At 33.0% G+C, this 14,393-nt stretch overlaps 1 protein-coding gene across 5 annotated transcripts in view; it reads left to right on the top strand.

Moving 5' to 3' along the window:
• Positions 1-14,393, top strand: part of HECTD1 (HECT domain E3 ubiquitin protein ligase 1) — a 90,016-nt gene that overhangs the window by 55,099 nt on the left and 20,524 nt on the right. For 3 of the 5 annotated variants that reach the window (XM_033409913.2, XM_033409911.2, XM_033409910.2), the window contains 9 exons: positions 610-704; positions 2,467-2,572; positions 4,260-4,394; positions 4,952-5,091; positions 5,388-5,711; positions 6,677-6,843; positions 6,938-7,114; positions 10,119-10,955; positions 11,651-11,872. In XM_033409913.2, the coding sequence (XP_033265804.1) occupies positions 610-704; positions 2,467-2,572; positions 4,260-4,394; positions 4,952-5,091; positions 5,388-5,711; positions 6,677-6,843; positions 6,938-7,114; positions 10,119-10,955; positions 11,651-11,872 (2,203 nt within the window). The remainder of the gene's footprint in view (positions 1-609; positions 705-2,466; positions 2,573-4,259; positions 4,395-4,951; positions 5,092-5,387; positions 5,712-6,676; positions 6,844-6,937; positions 7,115-10,118; positions 10,956-11,650; positions 11,873-14,393) is intronic. The other 2 variants (XM_033409912.2, XM_033409915.2) reach the window with 2 other exon arrangements.

Below are 14,393 nucleotides of genomic sequence, written 5' to 3'. Positions count from 1 at the left end.
CTTTATTGTGATAAAATTTTTTCCTTTATTTTAATGAAAGGTGTGTATCTATATACACCCCCACACACACTTATATTTTAACAAATTCTAACAGAATAAATTATGAAAAGTGAAGGTTTTCTCCCCATTTTAGTTCTGTTTGCCATTTTAATTTCTTGATCTTAATCATTGTACTTTAACTGCAGTGTCTCGTGTTTCCTTCATTATTTTTACCATTTATATTCTCATTTATTAAAATTATATTGATATAGCATCACTTAGTAGTATCTATGAAATCATTGTTTTGATATACCAGTCATATTTTTTCTAATACTAATTAATGTAAATAGTACTGTTAAAATGCAAAATGTTCATAAATAATCTGAAATTACCTTGCATACCACTACACTTTGAGAAAAGGAGTATAATTGCCACTTCATTATGAACACTGAAGATATTAGCCATGATCTACTAGTCATATAATGAAAAGAATTTTAATTGAAAGAAAATAATGATTTCACTTACATTGTATTGATAATTTTGTAATATATTAATATTCATCTTGCAGAATGTGTTTTGATAAATTTCAGTAACAGCCCTAAAACTTTTTTTTTCCTTTTTTTTTTTTAGAGCATGGATTTAGATATGAAGCAAGATTGTAGTCAACTGGTAGAAAGAATAAATGTTTTTAAGACAGCCTTTAGTGAAAATGAAGATGATGAAAGGTAAATCCCCAAATTTCTTTTAATTTGATGTTTGCAGTGTTTGCAAGTTGATAGCTTTCCTTTAAAATAGAGCCTAGTATAGTGTTTATACACAAAGTAGGAACTTTTTTATTCAATACAAAAGTAGCTTATATTATAAATAGATAAAAAAGGAAAGATTTTTAAAGTATTTTTTAATCTAATGGAATAAAAGGAAGATTACATGTCTGCTGTGAATGCAACTGACCTCTTATTTTAAATTAGATAATCTTTAAGATACAAGTGGAAATTTGAACACTGATTAAATATTTGTTGATATTAAGTAGTAATTGTTCATTACCTTTTAGGTGTCGCAATGATATTATTTTATTTTTTAAGAATCCTTTTGTAGGGGTACATACCCAGAGTATTTCTGGGTGAAATGATATGTTATTTGGCATTTTCTTTTTTTTTTTAATTTTTTATAAATTTGTTTATTTTTATTTTTGGCTGCGTTGGGTCTTTGTTGCTGCCTGTGGGCTTTTTGTAGTTGCAGTGAGCTGGGGCTACTCTTCGTTGTGGTGCACGGGCTTCTCATTGCAGTGGCTTCTCTTGTTGTGGAGCGTGGGCTCTAGGTATGTGGGCTTCAGTAGTTGTGGCTCATGGGCTCTAGAGCACAGGCTCAGTAGATGTGGAGCACAGGCTTAGTTGCTCCGTGGCACGTGGTATCTTCCCAGACCAGGACTTGAACCCTGTGTTGGCAGGCACATTCTTAACCACTGTGCCACTAGGGAAGTCCCCTGGCATTTTCTTTGAAATATACAGGAAGGCGAGAAATGGGTGGGGATATAGATAGAAATCAATTGGCTATTAGTAGGTAATTGTTGAAGCTGGGTCATGAGTTGATGAAGGTGCATTTTACTATTTTATTACTTTTGAATGTGATTGAATTTTTAAAATAATAAGCGAAATTCAATTAATTCCATTAATTTTAAATACCATTTTAAATGAGTGCATATTACATTATATGGATATATAATAATTTATTGAAATAGTCTATTAAACATATTGGCTGTTTGCAAATTATTACTAATACTAAAATGTAAGTATCTTGGTGGAAACATCTTTTTACATAAATTCCTTTAAATTGTATTACTGAGTTATTGATGATGTTTTAAAGGTTTTTGATATAAATTGTCATGTTGTTTTCCAGAAATATTATACCAGTGTTGCCTTGCCAACAATACTGTCATTTTCAAAACTTTGCTGCTTTATATATTCTTTTATATGTATCAGATATTATATAATAAAATTGTTTAAACTTTAAAAAATAAATTACATGTTAAATTATACATTACTTTTTTTTTTTTTGCGGTACGCGGGCCTCTCAGTGCTGTGCTGTGGCCTCTCCTGTTGCGGAGCACAGGCTCTGGACGAGCAGGCCCAGCGGCCATGGCTCACAGGCCCAGCCGCTCTGCGGCATGTGGGATCTTCCCGGACCGGGGCACGAACCCGCGTCCCCTGCCTCGGCAGGCGGACTCCCAACCACTGCACCACCAGAGAAGCCCAAATTATACATTACTTTGAATGCAGTTGATGAACATTTCATAAGAAAAATGAAATATTTTATTAAGTGAAGAAATTGAGTTATAAGATTATTTTTGCTTACTCTAATACAAAATTAGACTTCTCTTTGCATTAATAAAGAAAGTAGGGGGTCTATATGAGGTTGGTTATTACAGTTTCTTTATGAACTTTAGCATGAACTTATATAAAAGCTCTTAACGATTATTTTTTTTCCTAGTCGACCAGCTGTTGCATTAATCCGAAAGTTAATAGCTGTACTAGAATCTATTGAACGTCTACCTCTCCATTTGTATGATACACCAGGATCCACTTATAACCTCCAGGTAACCATGGAAAATGCAGTTGCTGTTATTGCTGAATGCATTTAGGAGCAGGCTTAGATAGTTTTCTTTAAAAAAACAAAACCAAAAAACTTTTATATTTTATTAAAGAACGATTGTGCTTAATCATTAAAGACTTTAACCTTTAATGACATTTGATTGTTCTTTTTAATGACTCTTGAATGTATTGGTATTTTAATGTTTATTTTAGGTTTTAAATCATATTTGGTAGGTCATATTTGGCGAAAGACACCTTATCAGTGGGAAAGCAGTAAAGAGAGTCCTTCTGTTCTAGAATTATGAGTTAAGTCCCTTCGTCTCTGAGTGTATCTCAAGATATGAGAAAATGTGAAAATATTTTAGGCACAGGTTTTTTTTCTTGCTTTCTGTATGTCATTGTTTAGAACCAGATGGCCTTCCTTAGCTATTTCTATTGATTTTTGATATCTGTCATTATCACATGGTTTTATAAAAAACCTGTTTTCTTCCTGAGTGTCACTCACTTGGTTGACATTCTTATTAATTCATTAAATTATTCTTTTGTTAGCATCTAGTATCCAGATATTAACAGACAAAACAAATAATTCTTACTGCTAATATTCCAAAACAGATCTTTATCACATCTTCTGTAGGTTACTTTGGTATTTTCTAGCATGTTCTTTGGCCTTGAATCTTGCCTTTATTTGATCTATCCTGCATTCCACTGTATCAAATAGTTTCTTTTAAATATGGCCTTTAATAAGTGACTAAAACTATTTGCAATAACAGTGCCTACTCAAGGCAAAAAACTTACCATACCTCCAAGAACCCAGTAGTGTTACCAAAGCCAACTAGACTCCCAGACTAGAAAGCTTGTTCATAGAGTTACAGTATAATTAGTATATCTGACATGATGTATATATTAAACAAGATGTAGAGGTCTACTTTGTGCTTTACTTCAGATAGAATAATATAGAGGAACAAGGGGATTTTTTGGTCTACCCTTTTAAAGGTTTTATCCTTGATAGATGAATGAGGTAGAAATAGGTCTCAAAGACTGGAAATTCCCCTGCTTATACTTTTACAGTCCTAGGAGCACCAACATCTTTTATTATACGTATCTCATTTTAGGAGACTGTGCAAGATACAAAGATAGGAAGGCTGGGAATATGCCCCCTGGTAATTTTGCAGTCTGAAATGCTTTCCAAATGTACATGTAAATATTTAATTATGTGTCTAAAAGAATTAGTTAAGATTTATACAGAAATGAAGCACATACTTGTTTTATTTACTAAAGCATATTGGATTGGAAGCTATCTTGTATTTTTTTAAGTTTATTAGCCATAGATTATTTAATATATTCTAGCTTTAAAAGCATAAGTTAATTAGCTACTTTTTATAACTTACTTGGAAAATTGCAAGTTATCAGTTAGGGGTTGTAATATTTCTATTAAGTGTTTCAGAATAATTTTATTTAAACCATGTATGTTTGAAGTTGTTTAGAAATTCTAAGTAAATTTCTTTGTTTCTTTCTTGAAAATATTATTCAGTGGACCTCTTTTAAAAAAAAACATTTAATAGAAAACAGACATTGATCCTTCCTTTATGGTTATACTTTATAAATCTCAATTGCTGTGTTATGTAACATTTTTCATTTTCAAAATTCTAAGAAAACAATATTTTCTGAAGCATTTTGATCATTTCTGTGTAGATACTTACAAGAAGATTAAGATTTCGGTTGGAACGTGCACCTGGTGAAACTGCATTGATAGACAGGACCGGCAGGATGTTGAAGATGGAGCCCTTAGCTACAGTTGAATCTCTAGAACAGTATCTCTTAAAAATGGTGAGTTTGTGGCAAGGGAATGGTGAAATAAGCATTCTTTGCTGTGGTTTAAGCCTTTAGAAAAGTGGTTTGGGAAGTATTTTTCCAGAGTTACAGTAATAGAGTTTGACCTAGTAATTCCATTTTAGAAAATAATCTTTATACACTCTAAATGGTTTCTTCATAAAGATATCTATTATAGTTATTTTTAATACTCAAATAGTGAACAAAACCTTAATGCTAATCAAATAAAGGAATATCAAGTTGGTAATTACTTCCATTAATTTGAATATTATATAGCTATAATATATACAGACGGATAGGAGAAAAATGTTTTTGTAAAGTTTGATCAAGACTTTGTTTTATTCTATCTATTGAAATAATAGACTAAAGAAATACTCTCTGATATTAATAGTGGGGTGCTATGATTATGGAATTTTCTGGGTTTTTTTTCTTTTTCAAATATTCTTAAATGAATATTGATTATAAAATAATTCACATTAAAGGGATAGGAACCAAATGGGCACTGCATTTCAAAATATCATAATTAAGGTGTCTTCCATATTTTCTTTGGTTAGGTAGCAAAGCAGTGGTATGATTTTGACCGATCTTCATTTGTTTTTGTTCGAAAATTAAGAGAAGGCCAAAATTTTATATTTCGGCACCAGCATGATTTTGATGAAAATGGAATCATTTACTGGATTGGGACAAATGCCAAGTAAGTCATTATTTAATGTTGGTTGAAAACATTCACCTGGAAAAAGAATTCTAGGTAGTAGAATAAAATTAACCACTCTGAGTATCCTGCAGTTTTAGGAATTTCGTCTTTTAGGTTAAATTTAAGACCATCCAAATTACTTTTTATGAAGAAAAAAATACCTAAATTGTTAAATGTAGAATTTTTCTTAATTAATATAATTTTATGTGGATAAAAGCTAGTCTGAGCAAATGCAGTTATTTTAATAGTATTAACTGTTAACACTGATTAAGAGTATTTTCTTTGTTTTTGTGTAGAACTGCATATGAATGGGTTAATCCAGCTGCTTATGGACTTGTAGTAGTAACATCATCAGAAGGAAGAAATCTACCTTATGGCCGCTTAGAAGACATATTAAGTCGTGACAATTCAGCTTTAAATTGTCATAGCAATGATGATAAGAATGCCTGGTTTGCCATAGATCTGGGTCTCTGGGTGGTACCATCAGCATATACACTTCGTCATGCTCGTGGTTATGGAAGGTCTGCACTGAGAAATTGGGTTTTCCAGGTATCCAAAGATGGACAGAACTGGACTTCTTTGTATACCCATGTTGATGACTGCAGTCTCAATGAACCAGGGTTAGTTGAGGAGTCTTTGTAAATTGGAAAATTCAGTAAAGAGCTTTGTTTATTTTTAGAACTGTATCCTCCTAGAGCTCTCTTTTTTGTAAGATACTGAAACAAGATTTTCTTTCTAAAAATATCACTTGATACCGTCATTTAGGTATTAAAATTTTGAAATACTGACTTTGTCAAAACCATCAAATGCTTTAAACATTAGTAGAAGCTGAGCTTACTTATTTAAAAAGAAGTTGATATATAGCTGTATGTGTGTATATATAGCACACTGATAAAAACCAAAACAAATGGAGTTAACTTTTACTAAACTCTCCATTTATTCACATAGTATATGTGAATGTTTGACAAATTAACAGTGACTATTGATTTTTCTTATTTTATGTATCTGTTTTCCTAAATTTTATATATTGATCGTATATATTTTTTTAAGGACAAAAAGTCAGCATTATATTTCTAAAAAATTTAGTTCTAATAAAGTTTAATTGTACATTGTGGCACATTTTGAGGAGTAGAGTGTAGAGTTAAATTACTTTTCTGTATGTGATGTAGTATGGAAGGAGCTTCTTAACATTATGATTAATAGGTAATATTTTCAAGCTTTAAAGTTAATATTTTAGTATATCATTTAAAATTTTGCAAAAATTTAAAAATGTTTTTCATCATAAAAACATTGTTATTCATAAAATTTCTGGTCTTGTTTCTTTGTATTTTATTATTCATAAGTCATTTAGTGTTATGAGTCAAATTAATAATATACATTTACACATTTCATTTTTAATTTATTTTCTTTACTGCTATTTTTCTCCTTTGATTTCTTGATTCTTGTGTAACAAACCATTGACTGAACATGAAAGTTAGTTTACTTTTCATATAGTTTTCTGTTATGTAACAAAATCTTCACCACCTTAAACATCTTTTTCATATGTTTAAAACATTACATAATATTTTCCCTAACACATTCACAGGTCAACAGCCACCTGGCCTCTTGATCCACCGAAGGATGAGAAACAAGGGTGGCGACATGTGAGAATTAAACAGATGGGGAAGAATGCTAGTGGCCAAACCCATTATCTCTCACTATCTGGATTTGAACTTTATGGCACTGTAAATGGAGTATGTGAAGATCAGCTAGGTAAAGAGATGAGAGTAGGTTTTTCTAACTTACTAAAACAATTATATTTATAAAAAGCGACTTTGTTTATATTTCTCTAATTTCTGCCTTACAGGAAAAGCAGCTAAGGAAGCAGAAGCTAACCTTAGAAGACAGAGACGTCTAGTACGCTCCCAGGTACTGAAGTACATGGTTCCAGGGGCTCGTGTGATCAGAGGCCTTGATTGGAAATGGCGGGATCAGGATGGCAGCCCACAGGGAGAAGGCACCGTCACAGGAGAACTGCATAATGGTGAGTAGGTGCTTAGCATTTGTAGTGTAGAAATCGAGTATTTAAATAACAAAATATTTTTCTTTTGTTACTTTTGGGTAATTTATAAATTGACTAAATGTTCCAGGACTAAGTAGAAGAACTGATTTATTGGTTTTATGTTAAAAATGGGAAAAATCATTTATTTAGAAATAGGAAAAATTTTTAATTCTTAGGTTTTGACTCAAAACTTATTGCTAATATTTTGAAGTAATTAATAAGCTAGTATAAGGTGAATACCCTAAAGACACATTTTCTGCTGTTTTTATGTTTTTTTAGTTTATTATTCATAAGTTTCCATTGATTTTTATCTTAATTTCTTATGCTTTTCTTTAATTGTTGGCTTGACAAAAATCAGGGCAGAATTTTTTGTTCAATTATGAGTCACATAGAAGAAAAAGCATTAACATTTATAGTTAAATATTTTTCAGTAAAGCATCGAACAAAAATTGTAGACTTTTCATTTATTAGTTAACTATAAGATATTTCACAATGTTTCACAGTCTACCAGTTTTTCCTTGGGGTAGGGGTTATTGTTTAAAATCAAGTTCATTTTTAACTTTTGATCTGTAGATTTTAAAGAAGTCCATACCCACTTAAATTGCTTTTAACTCCCAGAAGCAACTATAGTGGCTAGTTTTTTTTTTTATAACTTAAAAGACTCACTTATTAGTGGATAATTTGCCTAACCAGTAGTGGGTTCTTATGAATTTTGCCTAGCATTAAAAAAAAAAGAAGAGTAAAATGTTTATATTCTCAACTTACACCAAATATTGAAAGAGACATAATAAAAGTGACAATGCTTAGGAGAATGACTAACATTTGATATCTTAACTATGTGATAAAGGCATTTATTTACTTAAACTATTTTTGGTTTTATTACGCTTAAGATTCTGTTCCTTAAATTACGTTACTAAATGCATTTCTGTATAGTCATACCCTAATTGCAGATCACTGTCATGATAGCAGGTTTATAGTGAGTGAGCATGTACGTAGCTGCCAAAATTCATTAAAAAAAAATAATAGCTGAATAATAATAGTCCCATTCAACTCAGAAATTTCCAATATTCTTGTTTTTAGGCATCTTAATGATACTTAGTTAACAGTCTATTCCCCCTAAATTATTTGACTTTTAAGTGTGTGAGCTAGTTAGAGATATGTGAATACAGCGTATTTTTCTTGGGCGGGAGTCAAGTGAAGCAACTGGAATCTTAATTTCAGAATTTAGCATGTAAGAAAGGCTTATTTTACTGATTTGACAAATGTAACGAAGTCATACCTTAAAACCCTTATGCCATAGAGGGTTCTTAGCTTTCAAATACTGAAGCTAACCATTTCTAATAATGGCTAGTTATTACTAATTCTATCTTTTTATCTATCTTTTGAGTATAAGAGGAGTTCAGAGTTTTGTATCTTTACACTTATGGATAGTGTGTATGTACCCTTTCTGAGTGATCAGTTTAAACACATGCTCAAGCATAATATGAATGGTTTACAGTTTTGAGTTATTTTTCTGTGCTATATCAATTAAAGCTCTTTCCTTTCTAAAGAATCTTTGTGTTGGTAGGAATACCCATTTTTTAATTTATTCCACAAATATGAGTGCCTACTATGTAAAGGTACTTCGTTAGACTTCAGATACACAATGGTCAACAAAAAAGTATGACCCCCTGCTTTCTGGGTAAAACAGATAAATTTACAGTTACAGATTTTGATAAGTACTATGAAATAAGTTATCAGTATATTTTGGGACCAGTTAATACAATACAAATGTAATTTTTATTTGGGATTGGGATATGTTTTTGAACTTTTCCTTTTCTCACGCTTTTCCATGTTGCAGAAGAGATAGTTAAATGTTGGTTCTTCAGAGGTTATTTCAGCATACAGAATAAATTGAGGCAATTGAAATGTCATCTAAACTAGATTATGTAGATTTGGGGCAGTCAGTTTCCTCTCAAACAACTTGTATGCAGATAATGCCCACAGGTAATTCAGTATTACTTAAACCCCTCTGAGCCTCATCGTACACTTATATGAACTGGGCATGTGTGTGCGTGCGTGTGCGCATGCACGGGAGTATGTGTGTGTATGGGTAAAGTACTTTTATTTAAACTTTATAAAGACTTAGCACTTTACAAAAATAAATATTTTTATGTGTTTTTTTTCCTCTGAAGTAGTTAGCTTATAGCACTAAAATAAGATTGTAAAATTTCTATTAATTTTCTAATAGGCAATTTGTTTTGTTTTTGGAAGTTAATTACCATTTTTAAAAAGAATAAGTATCATTTTCCAAGCATAAGTAAACATAGATTTAATATTGTTATTCTCGTTCTTTTCACGTTATTAGCTTTATCACATAGGTTCTATCTAATAAAAGAGCCTAGCATACTTTTAAAATTTTGGTTTTAGAATTTTCTGCGCTTATTCAAATTTATTAAACTTAATCATAAGAGAACCAAATAACCACTGAACTTTGAGAACACAACCGAAATGCTAACTTAGTGTTATTTGAACTATAGTGACCTAGAATTTCTACAGTGATATATGAATATTTTGTCTGTCAATTATAGGATTTAGCCCAAACTTAGAAATTAATGGTTAAGCTAGCACTTTTTTCTATAAATAACATTTGACCACATAATCATATTTAGCAACTGAAAAAGCTTTTACTTAGATTTCATCTATACTTGAAGTTGTAACATTTTACCATTTTTATCAGTCTTTTTACAATTTTTAACAGTTCTTCCCCTTAAAAGATACCCCAATAGATGTAAACATGACCCTTACATTAAGCATCACCAGAACAAACAGTTCAGAAATAAGAGAAATAGGAGGAAGGATTTAATTTTAGTTAGCAGACCTTAGATGACTAGAAATTCAGAGAAGTGCAGCACTGATGAAAAGCTGATCCCATATTGTGGAGCTACTGTCTGACACGCTCCTATCTGCTTTCTGCTGGGTCTCACAAACTCCTGTCCCTTTCCAGGCTGGATTGATGTCACCTGGGATGCTGGTGGCTCAAACTCTTACCGTATGGGCGCAGAAGGAAAATTTGACCTCAAGCTTGCACCAGGGTACGACCCTGATACAGTGGCATCACCCAAACCTGTTTCATCCACTGTTTCAGGCACAACGCAATCATGGAGCAGCTTGGTGAAAAACAACTGTCCAGACAAGACATCTGCTGCTGCAGGCTCCTCAAGTAGAAAAGGAAGCAGCAGTTCTGTGTGTAGCGTGGCCAGTAGCAGCGACATCAGCTTGGGTTCGACCAAAACGGAACGGAGATCAGAAATTGTAATGGAACACAGTATAGTTTCAGGAGCTGATGTCCATGAACCAATTGTTGTTCTTTCATCTGCTGAAAACGTCCCTCAAACAGAAGTAGGGTCATCTTCCAGTGCAAGTACCAGCACCTTAACAACGGAAATGGGAAGTGAAAATGCTGAAAGAAAGTTAGGCCCTGATAGTTCTGTTCGTGCTCCTGGGGAGTCTGGTGCAATATCCATGGGAATTGTTAGTGTTAGTTCTCCTGATGTTAGTTCAGTATCTGAGTTAACTAATAAAGAAGCAGCTTCACAACGGCCCCTTAGCTCTTCAGCAAGTAACAGACTATCAGTGAGTTCTTTGTTAGCTGCTGGGGCCCCTATGAGCTCTAGTGCAAGTGTTCCTAACCTGTCCTCAAGAGAAACATCTAGCTTGGAGAGTTTTGTAAGGAGAGTGGCAAACATAGCACGGACTAATGCCACGAACAACATGAATCTAAGCCGAAGCAGCAGTGATAACAACACTAATACTTTGGGGAGGAATGTGATGAGCACAGCAAGTAAGTGAGTTTTTCCTTATGGAACCCAATGCTTTTTCCACTCGGAGGGATGCAAAGTAGGATCTGTTCAAGTGGATTCTGGCTTCAGTCTTTAACTAGATCATTAACCATGTTAGATACAACTGTGTCAAATTTAGCACTTCAGGAATATGAGGTTAAGTTCTATAGAACTGTGATATTTTAAGAATTCTGATCAGGTGTGATAAAGAACCTCTTATTCTAAATAATAACACACTTCTCTGTTTTTCACTGTTCTGTGATAAATTGTTAAGTATGGTTGCAAGAGGAAATAGATGACTATTAAATATCATCAAAGTCAATTGAAATCAGAGCGTAATATTGGCATAGCTTTTACTTAGGTCCTGAATTGATATTAGCTTCTGAAAGTTTTTAATTCTAATTAAAGCTACCAGTGGGTCAAAGTAATTCCCTTGGAAAATAACATTGGGAGTTATTTCATTGCCTGTTTCACTTACTTAAAAAGCTAGGCTTAACATTTTGAAAAACAATAATGCTATTAAAAAAATAAGAATTTTTAGTTGGATTTCAGTTGGGTTCCCAAAGTTGTTGCTTTTCAGCCTTTTAATAATTGGTGTTTCATGACCTCATTCTTTTTCCTAAATATACAACGTAGTTTTTCTAAGGTTTATATAATCCTCCCTTTTTGTACTAATTTGCTTCATTTTTATCTTTAGCTTCTCCTCTTATGGGTGCTCAGAGTTTCCCTAATTTGACCACACCTGGTACCACATCAACAGTGACTATGTCAACATCCAGTGTCACTAGCAGCAGCAATGTAGCTACAGCAACAACAGCTTTATCAGTTGGTCAGTCATTAAGTAATACCTTGACCACCAGCCTCACATCCACCTCCAGTGAGAGTGACACAGGTCAGGAAGCAGAATATTCCTTATATGGTAAGTTATAGTTTACAATATTTAGATATTTGTATAGCGACGCTTTTATTACCTTTTTCTCCTTGGTTATTTTTAACCTTTGATTAGAAAAGGATAATTCTCTCTTCTTACAAATGTGGCAGCTTCATATATGATGAAAAAACTCACAGTGATATGCAGGACTGTTAAGAAATTATCTGATTGTAAAAGACGTCTAGGAACTTTTTGTGTGTCATCCTTTTTTTGCCTTTTGTCACTAGTGAAGTTTTATTAGAAGAACCATAATAACAGATATTTGATACCTTTATCAGAGAAGAAAGAGTGTGATAGATTAATAAGCTTTGTAAATTGATAGTTCCTGTATGTTGTAATGTAAGAGGAAAAACTCTCCTGTGTGTCTCCTGTACTTTTAATACTCATAGAATGCTTCACTTCTGGCACGTCGTTAGCACCAGATGTGTGTGAACTTTTCCCACATCAGCTCAATGTCTTAAAATTTAACTCAATTCTGACACTACCTACCTACCTGGAGATAGTATCAGATCCCGCAGGTTAAAGTCTTAGTTCCACAACACTAATCACAAGTCCAGATTGTCATCTGTGCTTCTGACTGACTGGCTATAAATTGGAAGTTTCCATGATTCCATCTTTGGGTTGGATTAATTTGCTAGAGTGGCTCACAGGACTCAGGAAAACATTTTATTTACTGGGTTACTGGTTTATTATAAAAAGGATATATAGGGAATTCCCTTGCGGTCCAGTGGTTAGGACTCTGTGCTTCCACTGCTGAGGCCCAGGGTTCGATCCCTGGTTGGGGAACGAAGATCCCACAAGCCGCGTGGTTCGGCCAAAAAAAAAAAAAAAAAAGAGAGAGAGATATAACTCAGAACAGCCAGGTGGAAGAGATGCATAGGGTGAAGTCTGGAAGGGTCCCAAGCACAGGAACTTCTGTCCCCATGGAGTTTAGGGACCCTCCTGGTCTGTCAGTGTGTTTATGTCCACCAACCTGGAAGCTTTCTGAACCCCAGCCTTTTGGGGTTTTTTTTGAGGCTTCATGATTTAGGCACCATTAATTAAATTATTAGCCATTGGTGACTCAACCTCCAGCTCCTCTCCTCAGAGGTCTAAGGGGTGGGATGAAAGTTCCAACCCTCTGCTTGTGGTTGGTTCCACTAACAACCAGTTCCATCCCTAGATTACCTTAGGGCTTTTTAAAAGTCTCATCAAACCAACTCTGGTTATGAATAACAAAAGACACCTCTATTGCTCTTATCTCTTAGGAAATTCCAAGAGTTTTAGGAACTCAGTGCCTAGAACAGAGGCGAAGACCAAATTTATTTTATTGTAAATCACAATATCACAACTATTACCAAAGTCTTTTGGGAATTATTCTTTATTTAGGTAACATTTGAATTTTTTTCAGATGAATTAATTTTGCTTAGGGGTTTTATACATTATTATAGCTTCCATGGTATGTAGTCAGTGATAAAACCGTTTGATTCAATTAAAATATATGTTTTGATCATCTTATTTTATCTTATTAGAAAAGTAAAACTTTTTATAGAAAGGAAATATAGAAGCAGATAAAATCATCTAGTTCATACCTTCCAGAGACAACCACTGTTGTCATTTAATACATATCATTTGATATATATGTTCTTCTGGTTTTTGTTTTTTTAAACAAAAAGGGATTCTGTCCTTTGCAGAAAGCTCTTTTCACTCAGTACATTGTGAAATATTTTCATATTGTTCGATGAGTTTCTACAACATATGAAATGGCTGCCAAATATTCCTCCGTTTGTATGATCGTCATTTAATAAATCCCCCATTTTGGATATTTAAGCTACAGCTTTTCAGTACCATCAACACTGTTATGAATGAGCATCCTTGAATTGTATTTTTGTGTATTTCCTTAGGGTAAATTCCTATTGTTTTAGAATACCTTTTATCATACATCCTTGATCACCTGTTCTTTTTTCAAAATTACTTTCGTTAATTTAAAATAAAAGAAAATTTATGTGAAGATATATTTTAAGTACTATTTTATGTATACATCATTTTAATATGTTTTCCTCTTCTTTTCTGAGACTGGCCTCTCCTATTCCAAGCCAGGAATTGCATCTGATGTTCTATGGTTTTAGGAAAAGTATTACATCTCTCTGTTTCTACTTTAGCTATTAAATATGTATATGGTAAAATGATGATGATTGTTACACCAAAGTATTGTAAATTCACTGAATAAACTTTTCTACTTTCGTTTTTCTCATGGAGGCCTTCTGCTTCTCCCTGTTAATATGTTAACTTTAAGCTTTAGTTCTAAATCATGTGAAGGTTAAGAAAGTTGTGGGTATGCTAGTGGGAAAGAATATTGAAGAGTTAGGGCTACTGGTTGCCTTTTAAAAATTATTCTTTGGTGGTTAAAATTTCCTTTTCTACATTTCTAAAACTGGAGGACTCTTTGAGTGCTGCTATATGAAGGATCAGAGTAACATCTGCCTTATAAAATAATTTCTATATATGCAAACTTTGAGGGAAATGATTT

The sequence above is a fragment of the Orcinus orca genome, chromosome 2, assembly GCF_937001465.1.
Source record: "Orcinus orca chromosome 2, mOrcOrc1.1, whole genome shotgun sequence".
In the NCBI taxonomy this organism is placed as follows: domain Eukaryota; kingdom Metazoa; phylum Chordata; class Mammalia; order Artiodactyla; family Delphinidae; genus Orcinus; species Orcinus orca.
Note: the sequence above shows the minus strand (reverse complement) of the source record. Positions and strands in the feature narration are given on the sequence as shown.